Source organism: Caretta caretta, chromosome 11, assembly GCF_965140235.1.
Source record: "Caretta caretta isolate rCarCar2 chromosome 11, rCarCar1.hap1, whole genome shotgun sequence".
Lineage (NCBI taxonomy): Eukaryota > Metazoa > Chordata > Testudines > Cheloniidae > Caretta > Caretta caretta.
Genome location: NC_134216.1, coordinates 38758691 through 38785003, shown reverse-complemented (window position 1 = coordinate 38785003; position 26313 = coordinate 38758691). Strand labels below are relative to the sequence as shown.

Genomic DNA, 26313 nt, shown 5'->3' with positions numbered 1-26313 from the left:
AGTTTAAGTGTCATTGAAAGTAACTTCTCCACAGTCACGTTGGAAAATGTGACTTAGGTGCCAAGACATGTAGGTGCTTTTGAAAATTTTACCCTATTTGTCTCATACTGTGAGATGGAGTGGGAATTTGTAAAGCAAAGGACCCAGCCCGGCAAACACTACTGAGATAATGCTTACTTCATAAGTAGTGCCAGTTACCTCAATAATTATCTAGAGTAGTGAGTGTGTATGGACATATAAAATTACTCATTGTTAAACACCACGGGTGGTAGTAATTGTTGGCAGGATCAGCCCTGACTAGTTTAGTGATTTATTGTTTTCTCAGCTTTGCCTGCTGAGGTGAAGCCCGTGTTTAAATAATGATATATGGGCGGGTGGTCAGAGGGGCTGAGTATCCACCTACTTCATTGACTTCAACAGGAGCTATGAATGCTTAGCAATTCTGAAATCAAACCTACAGTGAACGGTTCATGTTAAACCATGGGTTTTATGGTGATTGTTTCAGATGGAGAAGGAACAAGAAGGGGACACTGAAAATGCCTCTCTCCCCTCTCCTTCACAGCCTCCTAAGATTATTCTCAAGAGAGACCCACCTTTAGCTTATACAGCAACAGAGGATACATTTAAAGACACCGCCAATCTTGTTAAAGAGGACTCTGTTGTATAACTAGTTAATCAGTAAGAGAATAGTTAGACATACCCATTTGCACGTAGATTTTTTTATAAACAGAAGGAAAAAGGTTCACATTCAAATGCTTTATAAAAATATATATACGCCGTTTAGCCAATAGCTGAAGACGTCTTTTGAAGCTATGCCTTGTTGTTCTGATAAATGCCAACTGCTGTTTTTATGAACAGTTATCATGGTGTACTATATGTATATCTTTGCACTGAAGCTGTCTGAAAGTAATGTTATAAATATATTGTACATTTGTAAATTTTTGAAAGATTATCTTGTTTGTTGATGTAGCTAAAGAAATCTGTTCTGAATCGGTTGTTGCATCTTTAGGGATAAATCCATTATATAAATGATCTAACTAAAAAACTCAAGGTAAATATAGAGGTTTACTGATTTACAGAAACTTTTAGAGCATATATTTATAACAGCACCTTCTTAAACTTGTACTGGTGCGTTGTGCATCTCTACTACCCATTTAATATACTACTGTATATAAAAATGGGTCTCTCTGTCCTCTCTCTCTCTCTCTGTATATCTCATATTAAACAAAAGATGGAAAATTCAGTACAGCGTATTTTGGCTGAATAGCTACCTACACAGAATGTTGTTCTTGCAATATTTTGTCTGGTTGAAATCAAATAATTCCTCCCAAGATCCATAAGACATGTATTTTCCCTCTAGGTTCCAATTAAAAAATCCCATTAACAGCATACATAGGAAGATTTGATATATTTAAATTTTAGTACCAGGCAGTAATTTCATACTTAATTTAATGAGATTTTCTCCTGATCATCAATGGAATAACTCTGTTCTTGGCTGGAGTCTCTGGAAGTCGTTTGTAGTGTTAAATGAAGTAGCTAGCAAAGTACAAAAGATGCTGGTTAATTTAAAAATGAACCAGCTTTTTTCATGTGAAAAATTTAATTTTTATTGACTATTTATTTCCTGAGGTGGACATTAATAGAAAGGGAAACAGTTTCTACTGATGCAATATTTGTAGGTCATCCGGTTATTTCCATAATGTTCTATCAGAATATACTGTACATGTTGCTAGCTTTTCCACTAATTAGCCAGTTTAGTTTCCATAACATGAACTGGTTAAGGAAAGTCTGAGCACCACTGCAAGAACGTATACTCTATTCTGTTATTTAGCATTCCTGGCTAGTTACTCATATAACTGCAGGTTCCTCAATTTATAATCAATGAGACTTCCGCTGTTTGATTGTTTTATGCCTGAGTTCTCAAAATATATGCTATCCCTATTTAGAATGCTTGTTGTAATGACTTTGAAATGTATTTTGATTAGAAAAGATAACTGGAAAATGATGCTGCTGAATAAATCTAATAAATGTGTTATTTTATCATATTCTTAATCCACAAATTATTGAGTCTAATGCACCATACAAATCTGTCATAATCTGGATTTTTCAGTACAGTCTGAAAAAAAGCAGTGCTTTAGAGAACACTAATAAAAGTACTTAGTACTTTCCAAACATTTGAGCCTAGTTACACACTGAGGGGTAAATCAGAATTCTACTGAAGTCAGTTATACCTTGGTAAAGCATGAGATGAAAATCATTCCCATTTAACATATTAATACTCACAATATTCCTGTAAAGTAGGAAACTATTATTCACAGTTACAGATTGTGAAACGGGCAAAGAGACTGACTGGTTGGAAGCCATAGAAGGAGTTGATGTCAATACTGGGATTAGAGGTGAAAAGTTTCTGGTTTCCAGGCCTATGCTCTGGCTGTACAGCTCTCCAATCCCAGTAAATCACAGAAGGCCAAACTTCAGCTTGTATGCTCCAACATGCATATCATACTAGTAATTGTAGACCTCCCTGGAGAAAATACATGCAAATTAATGCCTACGCTATCATGCTGCTAACACTGTTGTTAATATCCTTCATGAGTTCCTATCCAGTAGTCTCTGTTCTGATGAGGATGAATGCCTGTCACTGTGTTGGTCAACATAGGTGTATTAGAGTAATAGGATACTTCAAATCCACATGCACCAAACTGGGATCTTAGACCAACACATATGTTTGCTATTGCTGTGCTAAACTTCACTTGTTAAATACATTGGAAGCCTCCAGTTCAGGCAAATGTTTGCGAGGGTCAAGGTTTGTCTCCCTGCAGCCTTATGCTGTGTCTTACTTCTTGAACCAAGTGTTTGCCTAATATTCCTGTTCTTGTGGGAGTGCTAGCCAAATACCTGGCCCAAGAATCACGATATGACCTTTTACCTGGATGTCTTTCTGGTGTCTGTGTGCCAAGGGAAAATAGAGCTGGCTGCACCTGCTTTATTCCGCCTCCAACTGGAATAATATTATTGGTGTAGCTGGCACAGCTTTTGTGTTGGGTTTGAAAGGCAGCTTACTCAAAGGTTTTGCTTTGGAGAAACACATCCACTTTTGTTCAAGCCAAACCCTCTGTTTTAAGCTGTACCCATTGATTCATGAAACCCATGCGGGTGTGATCTTATTGCGGGAACTGATTTTAATGTTGGTGCAGATTTGCACGTAAGCGTGATTCAGAAGATGTACTCCATTCATGCATTAGTTGCTTGCAATTTTAACTTCGTGAGTAAGTGCATCTCACCCCAAAAGTTGGCGTGGAATGTTGTAAATCATATCATTTTTACAACTCTTCTATGATATATTTTATTCACAGTTTAAACAATAATGCAATATCCTACAATACATAAGAATTGTTACATCCTGGAAAAGTTATGAACAGTGCCTTTTGCACAAAAGTTGTATAATAAATTGCATTTTACAAATGAACCTGTGTAAACATGTACAGTATATCTCTTATTCTGTAAAATCAGGGGCCATATTGGCGGTTGGTATATATTGGTGTAACTCCATTGACTTCAACTAAGCTACACCAGTTAATACTAGCAAGGATCTGGCTTCAGACTGGTAAACCTTTTCAGGTACATAGTTCTGTTATAATCTCTCTGCTCAGTATTTTGGAACTACCAAAGAAGGGACTACTTCAAAGAGGCTCTTTCCAAGCCATTACACTGAGCTCAGTATATGGTGGAATAGGACATAGGGAGTGTAGTTAGTGCTTTATGAATATTCAGGCAGTTACAGACCTGAGTAAAACAAATAATGGGTTGGTAACTCCATTTTACCCCAGTGCTTTACTTTAAGGTGTTCCTAGTATAATCTGGGGAACAGTTTACAAAGGAAGGTGTTTTTTAAAAAGTGGCTTCTTTTTTTGAAGGAAAGACCCACAAAGTTCTTATACTTGAATTTTTAGAGAGAGAAGATATTAAGGCCTACATTTCCCAAATCTGGCCTCCCTTTGCACCCATAAAAAATGCAGGTGTCAATTTTGCAAATTATACCCACAAATATAAAGCTTCAGCCATACTGAAAATCTACTGCTAAAACTCATGTTCACTTTAAATATATAACTGTTTTTTCCACAAGATTTGTAAGTTGTCAGACACAAATGAAATGTACTCTGTTTGGGGCTGTACTGTTTACGTAGTGTATATGTTTGCTAATGCTTAAAAAACCCTTTCTTTTTCTGGCAGAGGGACCCCCGGGCACCAGTTTGGGCTTCCTCTCCTCTCCCGTAAAATGTATAGCAAAGGCTTCTCCTCCCTTCCATGAGTCAATGAATGGAGAGTAGCTATGGTACTCAGTCCAGCAGAGGCTTTAAGGCTTTTCTTCACAGCTTTATTCTCTGATTTCCTTCGCTTTACGATCCCTATCCCTTGTTGCCTTTCTGAACACTAGATTGATGTTTGAAAGATGGTCTGTTTTCTATGAGCTTGCAATCTCTCTTTGTAATCTGCCAGTGTTAGGGCGATAAATGACATTAGTTTCTCTCAGATGGAGGATCTTTCAGGCCATTGGACCAGACAGGGAAAAATATGTATTAATGTGTGTTTATCGTCAAATGAGGTAAAATGAATTTGCTTTCTCTGAAGACATTTGGTAGAGCGTAGAATCTGACTTGCTATGATATTTCTGTAAACTTAATTGACCTGGATATCAATCATTAATCAGCAACTCAAAACTCTAGTAAACAAAACCTTTACCCTATCAGTTTTCAAACCACCATGCACACCATCATGTCAGCTACTGACCAGCGGCTTATCAGGGAAAAAACCTATAGTGCACTTAGCATTATAATCTCAAGAGGCATTATAACCTCAAGTCGTATTTTACTATGCTTAGTGCATTGCATATAGTAATATTAATCGACGACACCATAAACAAAATGATCTGCTTCACATCAGACATTAGCATTGGGTGAAATGTAAAACCCCCTGGGATCCCTCAGGATAAAAGGCATCATGTACGTATGTATTCTCTTTCAGATAAAACCACACTAAAATTAGGAATCAGGGTAATGTATAAATATTGTGGTAATGGATAACAATTGTCTTTGATTGCTTGTCACTTATATTACATATTGTTGAAATAACCTGTGTATTATCTCCTCTATAGTAGCTGCCTATTGAATGGTAAATAGGCACATAGATGTAGTTGAGCACTGGAACTAAACGCTAGGGGTTTACTTTGATTTGATCAAGTTTAAGCCTTTAGGTTCACAGCTTTGTTAAATTCAGTGGCATGATTCAGTCAAATACCCATATTCAACATGAATAGATGTATCAATTCTTGAGTAAATGTGTTCTTAAAGAACATGTATATTCTACCCACTAGAATATATGGATTAACAATGTTGCACTTTGCATACCAACATCATATAATTCATAGGCTGACGTTTGGACTTTAAGAGCAGAATAGATTTGCATATAGCAGGACTGATTCGGGAAATAAAAGGTCCAAAGTCACCAAACGTGTTATCTGATAAATACTATTTGACCAGCTCTGCAGGTGAATGTTATACTGCAAATATATCTCTGATGAATATAACAAAAAACTTTCTCCAGACTGAAACTCAATAAAAATCAAAGTGCTTTCTGAAGAGAATTAAATCAGTCAGATAGTTATAGGTAGGAAAGAGAACAGCTGATTTTGAAAAGAATAACAGTCACCACTTTAGCCTTGATCCTAGAGTATTAAATATTAAACATCAAGTGGAACAAAGGATACTGATTTCCTACTGGCTGTTGGAGTTGGAAGCAGCATACGCAACATCATATCAGATAGAAGGGTTGGTGCATAGGAGAGGGGCAGCCAAAAGAACTTTGCATCCCATCCAGATCCATAGCGTGTCCTGGGGTATTTTACTATCAAGGCATGCTCCATGCATTTTATGACTTTAGAAATATCAGAGTCGCACAATCTTTTCATTGAAAATCTTTGAGCTCTGACATCTGCAGGGAAGAAAATAAATCCCTGAATGCTTATGAAACATTCTCTGATAAAAGAATTTTAAATAGTTGACAGCTAAAACTCTGTAAAAGAAAAAGAAGCTCTCCACACCCAAATGTTACTGTTATCTGTATGGTAAAGCTTTAGAAATCATTCTATTTTTATGTTAGTAATAGTTGCTTGTTTGCTGCTCATGAAACAAATATTAATTAGCCCATAATTAATCTATGAAACTGCAGGCTTTGTATACTGTACATATGTTTCCAAGTTTTACTGTTTATCCCCCTGCCTTTTGTAGCCTGAATTAAGTATATTTAATACGTAAATTTCACTTTCTTTCTTCTTGAAACTTCCTCAGGCCCTCTAATTCTCTACAAATGTTCTTGTACCCTGTAAGAGTAACTCAAAACTAATCTTCAGCAGAACAGGAAATCCTGCAGCAGAAGAGAAAATACTCTTTAGTGAAACAGCAGAATAGGAAATCCTATGTAGAAAGAAAAGCTATTCTGTAAAGCATTGGGAAGTATACTGACTTTTGAAGATTGTGATGAATTGCATGGATGAGTGAGGAGTGTCCTGCAAAGCAAAGACGTGACAACCCCCTAGGATCAAGGAGATCTCCTGCCACTGGCTCTCTAGCTGTCAGGAGTTGAGGACAAAGGACAATAATATGTTTTACCAGGCTATCAATAGAGCACTCTGTCAGCTGAATAGCATTCTTTACCAGAGTTATCTGAACCAGAACATGTTCCACCCATCTAATAGGTGCACCAAGAGACTAGGCCCTTCACTCCAACAGGAGAGTTGTACTCCAAAAGAGATAATGGTCAGTTCATGACTAAGGTTAGCCAAGTCCATTCCGGTCCAGTGATGTTAAGTATTTGTACTTACACTCAACAAAGTATTTATCTCCATAGGATTCTCTGACCTCAGGAGTTAGTTGGTTCCAAAGTCTTAGCAGGTCTCTCTCAATGACCTCTGAGTTAGTTACTGCAGTCTTAAAGCATCCCGGCTCAATTATGCTCACCTTCACTCCAAAATGCTGCATGTCTCTCCTGGGAATGGAAATAAAATACAATAGCAAATGTTTTCATGCTGGCCGACCCAACAATTATATGATCTTTAAATATTTGGTTCTGTAATAACCAAAGTGACATGTATCTTCAGAACATAAAGGTCAAATGTTGATTTATTTCTGGTTATGTAAAAATGTCAAAAAAGTGCAAATATGCTTTATTATATGGCATATTGTCTTTTTGTTGTAACCTATCATAGGAAAAGACACACTGTACAGAGAACTAAACAATCTAGCTGCAAACAGCGCTTGAATGTAGCAGCAGGTATACAAACGCCTATTCTGTGTGGTTTGCTTAGGAACAGTGAGGATCAAGGTAACTCCCAAATCTATTTGAGCCATTCATCTAGCTGAAACGCTGTACATTTCTATTCAAAGATGTAGAATACAAAGAAATGTTTCCAGTTCCTGCTGCTCTGTTATAATCTACTTCTGCTGGTAGGCCATAAAGAATCTGAAAGCAAAACACAGCTGGGCAGAATCATTTGACTGGATTAGGAGTCTCAACTCTGTAGATTTCATTGGCCAAACATTCATGTGCTGAAGGTGAATTCATTTACTGTTAATTAATAAGAAAGGGAGCAGATGTTTACAGTTTATATTTTGCTTTGCAGTTCAGCTCCTTCACCATGAAAATTGCCTCTCTCCACCTAAGGGCAGCTTCAGAGACCTTTGGGGACCTGACTCATTCATGTGTCGTTCCAAACCATGCAATGGAATTGAACACTCTTGTACATCAGCCACTAAATTTGTTTCTTGGAGCATATTCTGCTTTATCTGAATGTTCACAACTGCTCCCAGTCAATTTTACCAATTCTACCTGCCTGTTGAGAGGAGCCTCTGGATCAGCTCTTCAGCCTCTGTAAATCAGCATAGCACCATTGACTGCAGAGGGACAGATACTCATTGCGTATAATATTCCAAAGTTATGTGTAAGTATCTTTGACATACGAAGGCCAAACTGCTGCCCAGCATCACCAGTGCTTAGATTATTATGGGATAGTAAAGACAGCAGAGGTCAAGGATACAAGGGGCAACAAGGAAGTTTAGGCCGTGGAAGCATGTGATTACAAGAACCAGGCAGAGGAAAAGACCAGCTAGCAGAGGAGCAATAGAGCTCAGAAGCAGAGCTGGAGAATGAAAAAAGGGGACAGCAGGCAGTAACTGAAGGTGGGAGGGCAAGGAAGAAGAGAAGAGCAACTAGTCCTGTAAGAAGAGGGGAAGAGTCAATGGAGATACACAGAGTTCAGTGCCCCAGGGGGATTCAGGAGGACTTGTAGAAGATTGCCAGGGAGAATAAAAGACAAGAGGACTTGCAGCCAGAAAGAACCGGAATAAGGCCAGAGGAGACTCACACCATCACCAGGAAAAGGCCGGTCTATGCGACTGGGGACTCCCTACTAAGAAGAACAGATAGTCCTGTCACCAGAGCTGATCCAGAGAACAGGAGGGTGTGCTGTCTGCCAGGAGCTAAGATGCAGGATGTGGATCTGAGGTTGAAGAGGATCCTAATGGGAGCAGAAAAGAATCCACTGATTGTCCTTCATGTGAGAACAAGTGATACAGCTAGATTCTTGTTGGAATATATCAAAGGAGACTATACCAGGCTAGGGAAGACCCTAAAGGAAATGGAGGCTCAAATGACCTTCAGTGGGATTCTATCTGTCCCTAGAGGGAGAGAATGAAGGAGAGACAAGATCATGATGATCAACAGATGGCTCAGACAGTCATGCTATAAGGAGGGCTTTGGGATGTTTGACCACTGGGAGTCATTCATGGACAGAGGAGTGTTCTTGTGGAATGGATTCCTCCTGAATAGGGAAGGAAATAGACTTCTGGGATGGAGGTTGGCACAACTCATTAAAAGAGCTTTAAACTAGAAGCTCGGTGGAGGGGGAGGGACAGTTGGGAGATGCTCATGTAATCTCCAGGCCTGATTTTAGCACTGAGAAGGAGGAAAATCAAGTAAGAAATGATACAGAAAATGGAGAAAGGAACAGCACTGGGTAGGAGAATGGACATTAGGAGGAAGGATAGTGCTGATACGAGTCAGATAGGCAATACTGGTAGTAGAATGACTGTACCCAATTGGGCAAGGAATGTGGGAGAAGCCAAGCAGCAACAGTTAAGACGTTTTGTACACCAATGCAAGGAGCTTGAGTAACAAAATGGAGGCATTATAACTACCAGTGCAGGAAGTAAAACCGGATATTATAGGGATAACAGAAACATGGTGGAATAGTAAGCGTGACTGGAGTATTGAAAGGTTTGTGCTGTTCAGGAAAGACAGAAATAAAGGCAAAGGTGGTGGAGTAGCATTGTATATTAATGATGGGGTAGACTGTAAAGAAATTAGAAGTGATGGAATGTATAAGACAGAATCTGTTGGGGCAAAATCACTTTGGGGAAGAAAGCTACTAGAGGTTCCCCTGGGCTAGTGCTTGGGGCAAGCTACAGACCTCCAGGATCCAATTTGGACATGGATAGAGACCTCTGTAATGTTTTTAATGAAATAAATACTGTTGGGAACTGAGTGATTATTGGAAACATTAACTTCTCAGCTATAGATCGTAGGACAAGCATTAGTAACAATAGTAGGGCTGACATTTTCCTGGATGTGATGGCTGACAGATTTCTTCACCAAATAATCGCCAGACCAACAAGCGGGGATGTCATGTTAGATTTGGTATTGGTGTGTAGTGACGACCTCATAGAAGAACTGGTTGCAGAGATCAATCTTGGTTTGAATGATCATGAGCCTATTCAGTTTAAATTAAATTGAAGGATAAACAAAAATAGATTTGCAACTAGGGTCCTGGATTTCAACCAGGCAAACTTTAAAAAATTAAGGGAATTAGTTATAGAAGTGGACTGGACCAAAGAACTCAAAGATCTGAACGTGGAGGAGGCCTGTAATTCCTTTAAGTCAAAGTTCCAGGAGCTATCTGAAGCCTGCATGTCAAGCAAGGGGAAAGAATTTGTAGGGAAGGGCTGCAGATCAATCTGGATGAACAAGCATCTCAAACAGGTGATTAAGAGAAAGCAGAAAGCCTAAAAGGAATGGAAGATGGGATGGATTAGGAAGGAAAGCTACCTCTTGGAGGTCAGACAGTGTAAGGATAAAGTGAGAACTGCCAAAACCCAAGCAGAGTTGGACTTTCAAAGGGAATTGAAACCAGTCATATAAATAAAAAGAAAACAAGGAAAGAAGTGGGACCACTAACCAGTGGGAATGGGGGGAGATTAAGGATAATATAGACATAGCGCAGCAGCTAAATAAATACTTTGCCTCTGTTTTCAATAAGGCTAATGATGATCTTAGAGAGATAGTGGCAGGGTGACTAATAGGAATGAGGATGTGGAGGTAGAAATTACCACATCGGAGATGGAAGTCAAACTCAAACATCTTAATGGGACTAAATCGGGGCCCCCCGAATAATCTCCATCCAAGAATATTAAAGGAACTGGCACATGAAATTGCAAGGCCAATAGCAAAATGTTTTAATGAGTCTGTAAACTCGGGGGTTGTACCTATGTCAGAAGAATATAGTTCTCATATAGTTCCTATTTTTAAGAGAGGGCAATAAAGTAATCCAGGAAACTACAGGTCTGTTAGTTTGACCTCAATTGTATGCAAAGTCTTGGAACAAATTTGGAAAGAGAAAGTAGTTAAGGACATAGAGATAAATGGTAACTGGGTAAAATACAACATGGGTTTACAAAAGGTAGATTGTGCCAGACCAATCTTATCTCCTTCTTTGAGAAGAGAACTGATTTGTTAGACAAAGGAAATGCAGTAGATCTACTCCACCTGCATTTCAGTGAGGCATTTGATATAGTTCCACATGGGAAATTATTAGTTAAATTGTCTGCCTGCTCAGATGGGGCTGATTGGTAGCCTCGCAACAGCTCTAAAGATAAAAGGGCTGCAGGACAGGAGGGCAGGTCGGCTGCCAGAGGAACTCCAGAGAGGAGACCCCTTCCACAGACTGGCAAGCAGCTGCAAGGGAAATCAGACTTCCTGAGAGGGAGAACCAGAACAAGAGCACTGGGGAAAGCCTAGCAAGGAGGCGAGGTAGGAATCAGCTCAGAGAGCAGCAAGGGTCTGGGAGGAACTGGTTCAAGCTACTTCAGACAGTGTCCCTGAGCTGTAACCCAGTGGAGTCTGTGGGCTTGGGTTCCCCTACCACCCTCCAACACAAGGCATGGTAAAGACTTTGGAGCAAGAAAAGACACTAGGCCTGCATGGCCTAGAACTGTCTACCCTTCACTAGAGCCACTGGACTCCTCCTCACCCTTTATTACCCCTAAAGGGTAGTGACTAATAAGGGCCTGGCTGGAGGACTGGGGTCATAACAAGAAATCAGTATTGACTGTGTGAAGGGGACAAACTGGATCAAACTCAGAGTAGCACCCACACAGTCACAAGAGGGTGCCCCCTGGTGAAGGCAGCCTCAGACATAGGGATAAAGTGACTACACAGAGCAAGACATCTCAGATGTTAACTCTGCTGGGTTTTCACCTTGTTAGCTGAGTCAAAGCTGCATTTCTAGGACTTTGTACAGGAAGGTTTATGCTGTTAAAAATGGGATAAAATTAGAGAAAGCTCCAAACTAACCCTCTGCTGAAGGGAACAACCCAAACTCTGCTAAGGATCAGAATTTCACATCTGGTTTCTAACCTTTTATGAACTCAGCCACAGCCTCAGATTCAAAGAGCTACAAACTGTAGAGCATTTGAAATCCAGAACTAGCATCACAAATCCATCTCTGACTCACCGTAAAATGTCCGAGAAAGCTTCCACGCCCCACTTTGACAAACAGTAGCCACCACCTAAAAACGCCAAGCGACCCAAAACACTGGCAATGTTGACTACTCTTCCTTTAGCCTTCTTCAAAAGCGGGAGAAGCTTCAGGGTGATTTCAATCAACCCCATCAGATTAACATCCATAATTGTGTGGAAATCATCTATCTGCATCCAGTCGGTAGGCGCCATCGGCGTTGCTCTTCCAGCATTATTTACCAAACCAAAGAGGCCTAAGAGTATTCCAAAAATATCACGTTCGGTATGTGCCAATATCACAGCAGTGAGTGGGGTTGGAGACAGGACATATGGCAATGGACCGCGAGAGTTCACATTTTGCACACCATTTAACGAGATGAATGTAGCTGACTGGGTTTCCTCATGACTTTCTGAATTTATACTGTACATCTGGCAACCTTTTCCCCCCTTCCTAATGCTTTAGTCAATGGTTCTAAATTAGAACTGGGTAAATATTAATGGAGAAATTATTTCAGTTGGAGCCATGGCTTCCCAGGCCTTCTCAGTACTAGACCCAAAGGGTATGTCTACCCTGCAGGTGGGGGTGAGCCTTCCAGCCCACGGAGACAGACTAGCGCGAGTGGGACTTGCTTAGCATGCTAAAAATAGGTGTGTGACATTGCAGCACTGGGAGAGCTAGCCCATGCCACCACTGGTTCTGCAACATGCACACAGCTGCTTTTAGAAAAGGAGTACTTGTGGCACCTTAGAGACTAACCAATTTATTTGAGCATGAGCTTTCGTGAGCTACAGCTCACTTCATCAGATGTATACCGTGGAAACTGCAGCAGACTTTATATACACACAGAGAATATGAAACAATACATCCTCCCACCCCACTGTCCTGCTGGTAATAGCTTATCTAAAGTGATCAACAGGTGGGCCATTTCCAGCACAAATCCAGGTTTTCTCACCCTCCACCCCCCCACACAAATTCACTCTCCTGCTGGTGCTAGCCCATCCAAAGTGACAACTCTTTACATAAAAAGAAAAGGAGTACTTGTGGCACCTTAGAGACTAAATTGGTTAGTCTCTAAGGTGCCACAAGTACTCCTTTTCTTTTTATGTAAAGAGTTGTCACTTTGGATGGGCTAGCACCAGCAGGAGAGTGAATTTGTGTGGGGGGGTGGAGGGTGAGAAAACCTGGATTTGTGCTGGAAATGGCCCACCTGTTGATCACTTTAGATAAGCTATTACCAGCAGGACAGTGGGGTGGGAGGAGGTATTGTTTCATATTCTCTGTGTGTATATAAAGTCTGCTGCAGTTTCCACGGTATACATCTGATGAAGTGAGCTGTAGCTCACGAAAGCTCATGCTCAAATAAATTGGTTAGTCTCTAAGGTGCCACAAGTACTCCTTTTCTTTTTGCGAATACAGACTAACACGGCTGTTCCTCTGACAGCTGCTTTTGTATGCTAGAGTGAGCCTCTTTATCATGAGTTCGCCTAGCTGGGCTTAGAGCCTTGCTCCTGACTGTGGTGTAGACATATGCTAAGTGGGCCTGGAGCTCTCTGTGCCTCCGTTCCCCCATCTGTAAAACAGAGATAATAATGTGTCTCCACCTTTGTAACATACTTTGGGCTCTAGGGATAAATAGTTCTGTGTAAGTGCCATGTTATTAATATGCCTACAGCACCCTGCTCAGGACGGCCTATTTCTAGAGAGAGAGGATAGTGTAGACTCCCTTCTGAGTCAGTGCTTGGCCTCTTTAATTATATGGTTAGAATGAGGATTACAGTGAGTGTTAGCTGCAGTTGCCTGTCCCTTATAGACTAGCCTGACACCACAGTGCTTGTCATATATGGTAGGTGGAGAGGAGTTCAGAAAAGTCCCTGGCGAGATGAGTCTTGCCAGAGCAGAAAAATTCATTGGGTTAGGAACCAAGACAGCGTTTTTAACATTTTCTGCCAAAAGCAGAAGCCAAGTAATGATCTAAACTCTCTGTTCACAGGTATTCAGAGACCCACGTTCTTCCCTCTTTCACATCATTAAACTCACTGGCACGCACAGCAGTAGCTCTCTCTGGTACAAGGAAACACCACTGCAGTAACGATCCAAAGGGAATGATGGATTTGGACAGTGCCCCTGTTTGATTGCTACAGTCAGTGTCATCATTATGTGCATTACAAAAATCAGACTTGTTGACAGAGAAAAAACTAACCCTTTGCTTTCCCAAAGGAGGAGAGCATGAACTCGACTAGGTATTTTTAATTGGCCAGGTTGATTGATTGCTTAGGTAGGTCAATGAAGTTCTGATTAGTTCCAATTAGCACTCCCTCAAGCTGAGTACTCTACCTGCAGCTGAGTGAGACTTAAGAACGTGTACAAGTATATTTTCTGACTGTTAAAATATCAAGGACTCTGATACTTAGAAGTCCCCTGATTGATAAAAGTGAGGAGCAAACACAATGGCAACAGTTGAAACTGGCTTTGGAACATAAAACAGTCTTGGAACTATGGTGGTTGGTGCTAATAAATACCTAACTAGATAGAACCATAGCACTGAAGAAAGTACAGCTTTAATCAGCACAAGAAATGCACCTGTGCGGTTATTATGGAAGGTTACGACCAGAACTCTTCTGTTTTATACTGGAGTATGTTTAGTAATTTGTATGGACTGCGGCTATACCACTTACCCTCCCCATCTGTCTCTTGTTTCACAAACTCCACTGCATTGTCAATGCTGCTGGAGTCAGTTAAGTTTAGTATCACAGTCTTCAGTGAGATGGATGTGCAGGCTAGTAGTTCTCGGCTTCCATTTTCTGTTAGACACGCAGCAATGACATGGAATCCCCTTCGGTCAAGCTGTTTAGCCAGCAAGTTTCCAAATCCACTGTCACATCCAGTTATGAAGACGTGCTTTCCATTCAGGTCTTTCACTTTAAGACTGTCTCTGATGAGCCAGCAAATAATGAGGAGAAGTATGGAAGCCAAAATTCCTATCTGCGCTGAGTTTGAAAGCAAGGCCTATAAACAAATAATGTTAGAGATCTGGAAACTTAATGGAGTAAATTACTATATCTATCTCCAAGTTCAACACAGCTCCTATAAAAGGCTTTGTGTCTAGTTCCAGCTTTTTCTGTCTTATTGTGAGAAAAATGGGGCACAAGCTTAGATGTTTGGGTACAGTTTGAATGGTGTCCATGAATAATATATGTGTCAGCAGAGCCTTTCTCTAAACCTCCTTGTCAATACATTTCCATTGTTTTCAAGATGCAGCTTCACTTGCCCTTCTCCCTCGTCTGCAAGGTGGTTGGAGAATGTTTTAGGATGAAAGGAAGCATGTCCCTCACTAGCAGCAATGCCTCCTGTTGTGAACGCTTCTGATTATTGAGGGTACTGCTGGAGAGAGAAGAATTCTGCTACAAAGGAGTGCAATTCGGTATGATCATCTGCTTCTTGCCACTCACAGTGCTTCTTCGCTTCATAGCACAGAGACTGTGTGAGCTCTGGGCAAGAACAGAATAGTCTGGGCTAGACTGGGTGAGTGCACTGACTCCTTTGGTGTGTGCTTTGTAAATGTCAAAAATGCTGGTGCTCACAATCTGCTTTCTTTAACCTCTGGTCTTTGAGCAAGGCAGCACTTCAGAGCAGGATCTGAATCTGTTCTCTCTCTTGCTATCTCCCTCTCACTAAATAAGTGGTAAAATGAATGGAAATACTTATAGCAGGCAAGTGCTGATGGGAGCACTGATCAGCCTGACTTTACTGTGAGAAAGTGGACTTCAAAAACGTTGTTCAATACGAGTTGCCACCATGATTATTGTTGTATATTTAAATATACAACAACATTCTCATTCATGGGGACAGTCCACACTCTCACATGCTTCTTCATTGTCATGGGCTGGCTTTGGATGCATTTGCACTTTGGGTTGGTGCAAGAATTAAACTGAAGCTGTGGGACAAGGAGACTGTGTTTTCAAACTTGCACACCTAAAGCTAGATACCCAAATCCAGTTGTAGACACCTAAACAGAAAAGGTCTGTTTTTCAAAAGTGCAGAGCACCTGCAGCTCTCAGTGATTTTGATGGGATATGGGGCTGCTCAGCACCTTTGAAGTCTACTTTTACTTAGGTGCCTAAATTTGGCTTTAGTTGCCTAACTTTAGGAACCCAGATTGAACATCTGAGCCTTTACTGTTAGTTTTTCATAGCATTTTTAAAAATAATTACATTTTAGAGAAATGTGTTTGATCATTTTTAAATCCTTGAAGTCGTTAAATGACCCCCCAACCTTTCCAATTTTTATGTTTTCCTAGAATTCAGAATTCTTTTGTTTTTTAAAATTCATTTAGACAGCCAAAATATCACACAATAATCAACTGTTTGAATACATGAACATTAAAACAAGGAGGAGATGCTGAAATATTAGGCCTGGTCCCTGTAATCCTTACTCATGTTCATATTCCTATCAGACCATTGGAGTAATCACATCATTTTCTAAAAGCCATAGAAAAAAAACTATCTTTTATTGCACTAACTGCAATAGCCAGCAAGACACTGTGTGAAGCACAAAATGATTCTAGTCTGTAGGACTCAAGTCAATAACGTCTGTCAGTAAAGTGTTTTATCCAGAACCCATAGCTGGTTTGTTATATAACAATCTCTAGAAATCATTCTGGAAAAGTAGCGACTTAAATCTGAGTGTCACTTTGTCACCTCTTTCCCACTGTAATTTGTTCTATTACTACTCTGCAAACTCATATAGCCTGTAGTTTTACACATTGGTTTTGTTCTGATGCTGGTACTTACATTCTGGGGAGTCATCTGCAAGCTCATTATACGATTCCAAGAGAACAGAGTCTTTGCCAATTACAGCTAGTGCTGGAGCAAAGAAGTTGTTGCAAATTTTAATTCACAAGGTTTTTCAGTAGGATCTGCACAGTGATACCTTGCTGAAAGTCTCAACATAGATTCTGTACTCTGTGGCACGGTGAGATCACTGTACAATAGCCGACAAGCCCGGTACAACTCCCTGCTGTTGATTATGACTTACATTCCGATGACTATTTTAGTCTCTTACCAGGAATTAATCTTATGTGTAGTCTAAATGCCTGTGTAACCCACCTCGGTTGTCTAAGCTTTGCTGGCCTAAATACAGTAATTCCCAAAGCACAGAGATTATCAAGACTCATTAGGGAGATAGAATTTATCCCATTAGAGGCCCGATCCAACTCCCATTGATTTCAGTTCCTCCATTGACTTTAACAGGAGTTGGATCAAGCCCTCTGGGAATTAATCTTGTTTTTTTCCCCCTATACATGTGCACAATTTCTGTTTGCATTGATTGGAGTTGTGGGCACAGAAAAGGTGAGGAAAATAAACTCTTGTGTTTGATCGTGTGTTTGATCGTGGTTAGGGCCAATTTCTTTTTTCTGATCTACAGTGCCTATTTCTGATCCCTAGAATAAACGCTGTCTCTGAGGAGCCGACAGCAAATTTTTTTTTTAAATAAAAAGCTTAGAATCCGTGAGGGCTACAAGCCCCCATCTGGGAAAAGCATCCATGCAGATGTACAACAGCGAACAAACTGTTATAAGCTGGCCCAAAGCTGCCCGCTGCCCGCCTGGGTGCCACAAAACCTTGTGCGCTACATTTTGGATTTGGATGCAAAAGAGTTTTCTACCTGTACCTTGTTGTCCTTCCCTCTTTTACCCTCAGACCTACGTATTCTCTACCCTCATACAGGCAGAGCTGCCCCAGGCAAGATAGGCTGGACAACTCTGGCTTTTGAAATGAATGCATAACTGCTTGTGAAAAGTGCTCTGAACCTAACTGAGTGAAAATTTAAACTGGAAAGGAAAATGCCTACTCCTCCTATGCCTGCTATGTGACGTAGCCAATAGAGACCTCTCTGGCTCTATGACCATATACGTTTCTTTTATCTAAATTAGAACTCCTGAATCAAACTGCACCATTCATGACACTATGTGGATTTGTGACTTTCCCTGGAGACTTGGGTCAATGCTTTATTTTATTTATTTATTTATATTTTAAATCCTGTATTAGCATGCAGCATTGTGGAGGTGGATTTTTTTCCCCGAGGTGGGAATTACACTGAATCTCACTGAATTTAAACTTTTATTTAAAATAATTAGGAGCTAGTTTGTGCAGCCCTTACAATGCTGAGCCCTTACTCATGTGAGTTGCTATTTTAATGGTTTTTGTTTTAGGTGTAGATGGAAAGGAGATATTTGCACTTGTTTTGCAGGACAATCCTCATTGACGTTCCTCCCTTTTTATTTCTTTCTCCATTTGTATCTTTTCTTCTTCTCTTTGTCATAGTCTGTCTCTCCTGCTGCTTCTTTCTGACTCCACCTCTCTCTCTCTATAAAGGCGACTGATGTACGGCTCCCCAGTACATGCCTGGCAGTCTGGACCTGCCCAAAGATTCAAAATGTCTGTCACATATGATTTAACATTGTCAGGATATTCAGCATATAATGCAAAACATAGTTAAAATGACCCCCCCACTGCACTATTCTCCATCAGAAGTCCCAGGCTATTCCTGGAGGAGCATTCCTCTAGGTCTTTTTGCTGTCAGGTTGCATCCCTATTTTGAGATGTCACAGGCCTTCCCTGACTGAAAACAGGTGTAGTAGAAAAAAAATCTAAAGGGAGACTCAGTACTCCCTGTTTATGCTGAGAATCCTGGGTTCTGAACTGTGTGAAAACTTTTTGGAGGGGTTTAAAGGTCCTGCTATCTTCCCCAAACCAGTGACTAAATGGCACTCTTCCACCCAGGTAGCTTGTTCACCTGTGACAGAGATAATTTGTCAGTCTCCTGAGCACTCTCAGAACACAAGATATGAGAGAACACAACAGAATGGAAATTACTTAGGCAAAATGTGAGCTCGGGCTGTGACATTCTGAGAGAGTGTAAAGCCTGGCCCAAGACAGCTTGTCATCTACAGAACGCCGTACTTGAAAGCTGGCATTTCTCATCACTTCCATAGGCTTATTTCGTAATCGAATCTCTAGGTCTGAGAAAATACATGGAAAAATGACAGTGCTTGAAGGCTGGCTTTGGGAAAGGAAATGAGATGTACAAATCCCCAGGCGCAAAGAAGAATCCAACATTCTTCATGCTAGACACAAGAACATTTTTAAGGTGTATGTTTCGTACACCATGGTTATAATGACAGGGAGTGTGGTATGTTGGCTAGAATAGGGAAGTGGGAGTCAGGACCCCTGAATAGGATTGCCAACCCTCCAGGATTGACCTGGAGTCTCCAGGAATTAAAGATTATCACATGATGAAATCTCCAGGAAAACATCTAACCACAATTGGCAACCCTACCCCTGAGCTACTTTTATTTGCGGTATGACCTGAGCAAGTCCTGTCATCTCTCTGTGCCTCAGATTTCTGATCTGTAAAATGGACATTTAAGGATTTACCTGCCTGAAGGGGTTTTATGGTCTTAATTAATCTAGGTTTATAAAGCACTTTGAGAGATGTAGCTTGAAAGATGTTATAGGAGTACAAAATATTATTAAAGTACCTTCAAGTTCATTAAAATCAGTCACTAAATCAGATGACTGAAAAGTAGTCAATGTGAAAAAGGTGGTGATTGTGGGAATAACAGATCAGTGAGTCGTACTTCAGTGTCAGGTTAATAAGCTAAAAAATAATTACAAACTGATATGATATGGGAAGGAAAATTGTCTTTCTAGTCTACTAGAATTCTTTGGCGGAGTCAACTAAATAGTGCATAAAGGAGAACTGGTCAACACAATTGATCTGGACTTTCAAAATGACTTCGTTAAAGTCCCTCACAAGAGGCTATTGAGGAAATGACACTAAATAGTTACTCTGTGAGAGGTAAAGGTCTGTCATGGATTAGGTACTGTCGGGAGAAGGGAAAAGAGGAATGAATGGTACATTTTTAGCATGGGTGTGGAGGTTAATGTTGAAGGAGGCCTGGGTCTCACTTTCACTCCACACCTTCCTACTCCCGTTGGGGTAGGTAGCACCAGCAGATGTCCTAGCAGAGAGCCCCACATGACTAGTGAAAGATTAGTCACATCTTGGGTGCCGGTCAAAACGTGAGGCTAAGAAGTACCAATTAAATCTGATTACAGAATGAGAGTCCCCAAATTCCTAGGATCAAAACCAGCAGAAGATTAAATCACAGACCCCCCCCCCCAAAAAAAACTCAGAGAGGAGACCAAATTGCCCTGCAGGTTGCCAGTATCCTTGTCACTGATCAAGGTTAATATTTCTCATTCCCATTTTCAGCCCCTGAGTGAGTAACAGACCGTTCATGTTTGTAGTGTTTTATGATCAGGGAAGCAGAATGTATCCACTCACTGAGGACTGGCCAAACGTTGCTAAACTTTCTCTTCTGAGAGGTGGGAGAAGTTGTAGGAACATAAAGGTATATCTACATAGCAATAAAACACCCATGTCTGGCCCATGAGAGTTGACTTGGGCTCATGGGGATTGGGCTGCCAGGCTATAAAATTTCAGTGTAGATGTCTGGGGTCAGGCTGGAGCCTTTAGGTCCCAGAGCCCTGGCTCCAACCTGAGCCCAGACATCTACCCTGCAATTTTATAGCCTCGCAGCCAGACATGGGCATTTTATTGCAGTGTAGACATACCAATACTGTGCTGTGTAGCTCTTTCTGGACTGTAAATATTCAAAGGGCATCTGTATAGAATCACATTTCTTAATTAGGTCCACAACAAAGGAAATACATTTATTTGTGTCTGATGCAAATGTTCTGCGGCTGTAAATCACAGCCGCTAGGAGAGGCACTTTCCATTTAAGTATACAGGGAGGCTTATTTTAAACAAGAATGGCACACCTAGTGTTTCAGATTTTTGGTGAGTGGCCTATATGGGAGGAGTCTGACTTTCAGGGGAAAAAGGCTGAGTCCTAAGTAGAGTGAAAGTGGAGAAAGGGAATGATGAACATGTGGGGGGCTAAGATGCAAGAAAACACAAAGGGTTAGACTGTGACACCCTCACTCATGTCAAACAGTGCTTTAGTCTTTGATAAGTCAGTGGGACTCCTTAAAGAGTAATGGGTCCTGCTGGTGTGCACTAAAGATTCCCTAGCGTACTACAACGTACTGCCGTTTGAAACAGCATTATGTTAAAGTGCACTTGGGAACCTTTCGTGTACATCACTGGGGTTTACATGGACCGATTAAAGCGCAACATATTAGCGTGCTTTGGAAATCACACCCCCATAAGGTGCATTACCCTCCTGTGTAGTCAAGCTGCCAGTGACTACTCAGTGGGAGTAATGATGTCACAGTCTGACCCTCAATAAGCAGCTTACTTTAGCTTGTGTTCTGTTGGTCCCATGTTTCTGAATTCTCTCTTTCATCCATTTTCCTTTTTGGAGGAAGTGTGTTTGAAGGAAGGGGGGTGTAGGTGGAAGGACAGTGCCCTTTCTGTACATCTTTTTATCACAGAGTCAGCCACAGGTTAACCCTAAGAATGATGGGGTTTTTTTCTCTTCAATGAAATATTCTAACGGAGTAGTCCAACTGTTAGAATGGAAGACTCCGGTTTAAAAGTTATTTCCACAACATGATGCAACATTATATGTGTACAGTTTAACTAGCTGAGTACCAGTAAGTATTTTAATAATACTATGCAGAATTAAGAATCAATGGGGAATGGTAACATCCTTAACACAGGCTCTGGTGTGCAAAATGCCTTTAGAGGGGTTCAAATACCCCAGCAATTTAAGCTAATATGCAACTAGGTAAACAGATAATTTAATGTTTAATAATTTAGGTATTGCATAAGGTAGTGGCCTGAAGGTCAGCCCTAGAAAGAACTACTTAGCTGCATTCAAATTATTCATGCATATCCCAGAAATAAATTTTACAAGGAGGAAGGGCCACTGACTAATTTTACATAATAACCAAACAAATCAATTCATTAGACTTAGTAAACATTGTATTAAAGGAAGGAGGTAGCAGAAGAGGTTTTTGAGACAAAAAAACATTGATTAAAGTGCAATTTTAAATGGAGTATTCTCTGAATCGTTTACTATTACAAGTGGCTGCTAGATATTGGTCCAGAATATGGGCCGTAGATTACTCTTTCCAGTTGTTTTTCTGTCTCAAGCTAAAGAACAGACTGTTAAAAATGATTCTGGTAATTGGATTAGAATAGAGTTGGAGACCAGTTTTGCATAAAGCTACATGAGATCAAAAAGAGTAATAGGAAAAGTCATGATGTCACTGGGAAAAGTTCTGCTATTATATACAGGCAATTCCATTAACATTTCAGGGAATACAGTTGCTTAATCAGAAACTGAAACTATGTTTTACTTCCATAAAAATAGAATAATTTCCGCTTTTTTATTAATTACTTTTACCTCAGCAGAGAAAGGAAGTGTGACTCGCTCATTTCCGGTAGGTCACTGGCCAAATACTGTTCTCATTGACAGTGGAGTAAATGAGGAGTTTGGTTACAATGGTTACATTTAGGATCATCTTACCCACTCCCAAAACTCTGTTTATTCTTCACTTTCACTGTCAGATTTCATAGATCTGTGATATCACAGCAGGTGACAGTATGAATGAGCTTCTGAAGGAACTGATGCACACTCAGGTGTAGTTGGCTATATAAATAATGAAGATCAGAGTAGGACAATAAGCGGCATTGATGTATTCAGGATTATTTCTATTGGTTAGATACAACTCATTTTCTTTGCTTCCTTAATCACTCCAACAGCCTGGGTCTGGTTTGCTCAGGGCTAGACGTGCTACACTTGCACAGCTGCATTACTGTAGCGCGTCTGGTGAAGACGCTCTGTGCTGATGGGAGAGCTCTCTTCCGTTGGCATAATTACTTCACCTCTGCAAGAGGCAGAAGCTATGTTGGTGGGAGAGTGTCTCCTGCCAACATAGTGCCAGTGTGGACTGTGCTTAGGTCACGGTAACTTGTGTCGCTCAAGGGGGGTGGCTTTTTCACATCCCTGAGTGACATAAGTTATATCAACTTAAGTGGTAGTGTTGATCTGCCCTCAGTGAATAAAATACTTTCCAGTTCAGTTCTGAGGACAAGTGGCACATGAGCGCAGTCTGGTGATCTCAGTTCTGTAGAAGCCAAAGACTCGGCTAACATAAGAACCGACTGACCTCTAGCTTAAAAAACCAGCAGCTCTTCCAGGCCCAGGCTAAGATTAGTGGGGTGGCAACATGTGGATGCTCACACTGCAGCTATCTGGCCTATGATTTAAAGAAAAAGAGTTTGCTTTCCCACCACTCTGTCCCTTTGCCTTCATGAGTACAAACATTTTTAAAAGAAATCTACACTAGCAGGCCCACTAATACTCACTGCAGTAAGAATAGCTAAGCCACAGGCATATGTACAGCACACCTCAAATTTGTTCTAATAGGAAATAACCCCTACACAATTCTGTTCATGCAAAATATAAATTAACTCAACACACTGATGACTAAATACAAGCTGCAGTCAGAAAGCAGAGTGATACCTTGCAAGCCCCAGAGAAGTTAAATTGAAAACTGCAATGTTTAGACAGGCACGGGGTGGCTTAATGTTTAGTCAAGTCATGTCACAACAAACTCATCAGACCAAAGAAAGCATTTGGCTTTGCCATTGGCCAGTTTTCTGCCCAGTGGAAAACCACTTCCTGGGCAAACCACTAAACAGTTATGATTTGAGGTGAATTTTGTGCCGTTCTGGAGCACTCTGGTCATGTCTAATCCAAAAGGAGCCCAATCCTGAAAAATACTGAGCTCCTCCTGTCATGTACTATGTGCCCTCATTTCCCTTGTACTTTAACACAAGTTAAAGCCCCCTTGCAGGAGTCACTCAGCACTTAGCAAAACCAGGGTTATTGTCTCTTTGACTGGAAATAATTTAATCTAAAGACTGAGGCCTACATTTTTCAAAAGTTGCTAAGTGCCCAATCTGAGTGTGGGTGCTCAGCATGGACTGCAAACCTGGCATCTTTTAGGTTTCACAAGGTAAGCCCCCGAAATCACTGGTCATTTTGACCTCTCTAATTCATATTTTTCAGACTAAAGAAAAATCCAACACGAAATATTGTAAGGTTTGTAGCTGGTGATTTTTGGCCCACTTTATAACACTTTATGCGCTTAAAGCTGGATGACACATGAAGGATTGGTCACTTCTTTGCAACATTTCCTTTTTTATTGATTCTTTGATAAATGTGGCCTGGCTTATACATAAGATTAAAAATCTGGCTACAATATGTATCACAGATTTGAGAAACAGGCACTCTAAAAGCCTTTCGAAATATAAAAAAAATAGGTGTCGGGCTCAGTTTGGATCAGCAGGCAGAGGGCTAAAAGAACGGGCCGGTTCTCATTGACTCAGAGAGCAGGGCCCCGCCCCCCCCGTTCAATGGGAAAGTGTAAATAAAGGAGGAGAATTCACCCCGCAGTTGGGTCAGCAAGCTCTGCTTTGTTTCTCAGGAGTACAAAGTCCTGTAGTGCTGCAGGCATGCTGGAAAGGGGGATCCAAAGAAGCTTCGCATCCCAGCCCGTGGAGTAACGTGAGCGAGGATTAATGCTCGTTAGCGCATGCTCCATACATTGCACAACCAGTGAGAGGTTTGTGTTCTGAAGCCTCTGAACCAGTTTTTCTTTCCTTGCTGCATCTGCAAAAATCAAGGAGGACTTCACTTCAGTGGCAGGACCTAAAGGAAAGGACAGCTAATTCTATCCCATTTCCTCAGCGTGCATTTGTGATGGTTACTTTGATTTTCAGTTCTGGCATGGCAGAGCCAAATGGCAGTTGCTGTTCTCCCCAAGACAAGGAGGAAAAGCGGTCCATATTAAGGGCCAAGTCTGGTCATTTTTACTCAAGCTAAGTAGTAATTTGCTCCCTGAATATTCCTATTGATTTCACTTGTGGAGTGGGGTACTACTTAAACTGAGCAAGGGTGGCAAAGCCTGGCTCATGACGTCTGTGGAAAGTCAGTCAGTCATTTGCTCAGAAGAAGGAAGAGACAGAAGTAGAATTGAAGGGGACATAGACATTTCTGGTGCCAGGTTCAGTGCTGGTGTAAATGGGTGCAACTTCATTGACTTCAGTGGAGTCTACCTGCTGATGCCAGCAGTGAATCTGGCTCATTGGGATGGGAGAAGATACAAAAGGCAGCTGTGGAGAAAGACACTAGGGGAGGAGGGTATAGGGAATTTCCAAGGGTTATCGGATAAGCAGATCCCATTTCAAGCTGGATTCAGCAATAATCTCTCTGTCAGAGGAGCTGATCCTGCAGTGATCTTTCTGCAGGTGCAGGGATCTGTCTATGCAGAGCCTATTGCCAGAATGTGGCCTTAGGTTTTTTCCATGGGTTCCATCACCATAGTATCTAATAGGAGCAAAGAAGGTTTGTCCTTGAATTGCCGAAAACTGGTAGTAGTGGGGAAGACACACATCTCTCTCCTACCCTCTCATTGTTTTCTGCTTGCATCTTTGGGTCAAAGGTATGTGCATATGCATATTTGTTTGTTTAAGGGTCACATGCCAAGCTGACTATTCAAAACTCAGATAAATCGGAAGGGGCAGAAGGAACAAAATAATTATTATTTTGTGCATAGTCATTTTATGACGTCTAGCATTTTAAGCTTCCATTTTTACATCCAATTTCAGAAGAAAGAGGTTCACTGTAAATCAGAAAAGTCTGGGCCATTTTCCAAGGATCCTGAAGCTGCAAATGCCATGGTCCCTTCAATACAAACTAATCAAGTAATGTCTCACCTTTCTGTACATACCCCTCTCCATATTGTTTTCTAATGGCAGGAGGAAGTTGATTCCAAATGGCCTCCCTTTCTTCGATGACCTTTTTTCGATTGGATAGTCCAGTTTTGAACAGCCCAGGTTCAATGCAAGAAACCTTAACTCCAAAAGCTTTCATGTCCCGTCTGCAGAAACAGCAAGTTAATGATGTCATTGCTATTTTAGACAGCATTGTTAATAGCTGATGTATTTATATCTGCACTAATTTTCTCTTCCTATCTCTGTAGCTCATTGTGCGTATTGGTAAGGCCAAGATCAAACTGTAAGTAAGTGTTATCTAGTGGTGAGCCAGTGTGTAGACAGCTCAGGGAAGCAGCCACTGTTTTTATTTATTTGATGTCCTTTGCAATGATACACAAAGGGGGCTGTACATACAAGACTATATATATATATATATACACACATACACACACACTTTAAACTTCAAAAGTTGCCTTTTGTTGTAGTTTTAAACTAAAATATGGGTCATTGCTTTTTTTATCTGAGTTGGTTCACCCATCCATAAGACTGCCTGTCTATTACATGAAGTTCTGCTCTTAGTCCAAGCATTCTGGAATATCTTGCTGTGCGCTGTTTAAAAAACAATCACAAAAAACACCCTCCCCCAGCAAAAAAACTCCTACCTGCAAAAAAATCAGGGTTAAAAGGCTGAGAAAAGCCCATGTACT

At 40.9% G+C, this 26313-nt stretch overlaps 2 protein-coding genes across 6 annotated transcripts in view; one reads left to right on the top strand and one right to left on the bottom strand.

Annotated features, from left to right (window-relative positions):
* LRP2 (LDL receptor related protein 2) overlaps nt 1-2045 on the top strand; it is a 180735-nt gene extending 178690 nt beyond the window's left edge. For all 3 annotated transcript variants that reach the window (XM_048869191.2, XM_048869190.2, XM_048869192.2), the window contains exon 79: nt 506-2045. In XM_048869191.2, coding sequence (XP_048725148.2) covers nt 506-667 — 162 coding nt within the window. In that variant the 3' untranslated portion in view covers nt 668-2045. The remainder of the gene's footprint in view (nt 1-505) is intronic.
* A 1303-nt stretch (nt 2046-3348) lies between these two features.
* DHRS9 (dehydrogenase/reductase 9) overlaps nt 3349-26313 on the bottom strand; it is a 37792-nt gene continuing 14827 nt past the window's right edge. For all 3 annotated transcript variants that reach the window (XM_048870228.2, XM_048870229.2, XM_075117932.1), the window contains exons 4-7: nt 25607-25770; nt 24278-24500; nt 6881-7044; nt 3349-5991 (exon numbers count right to left, since the gene is read on the bottom strand). In XM_048870228.2, coding sequence (XP_048726185.2) covers nt 5741-5991; nt 6881-7044; nt 24278-24500; nt 25607-25770 — 802 coding nt within the window. In that variant the 3' untranslated portion in view covers nt 3349-5740. The remainder of the gene's footprint in view (nt 5992-6880; nt 7045-24277; nt 24501-25606; nt 25771-26313) is intronic.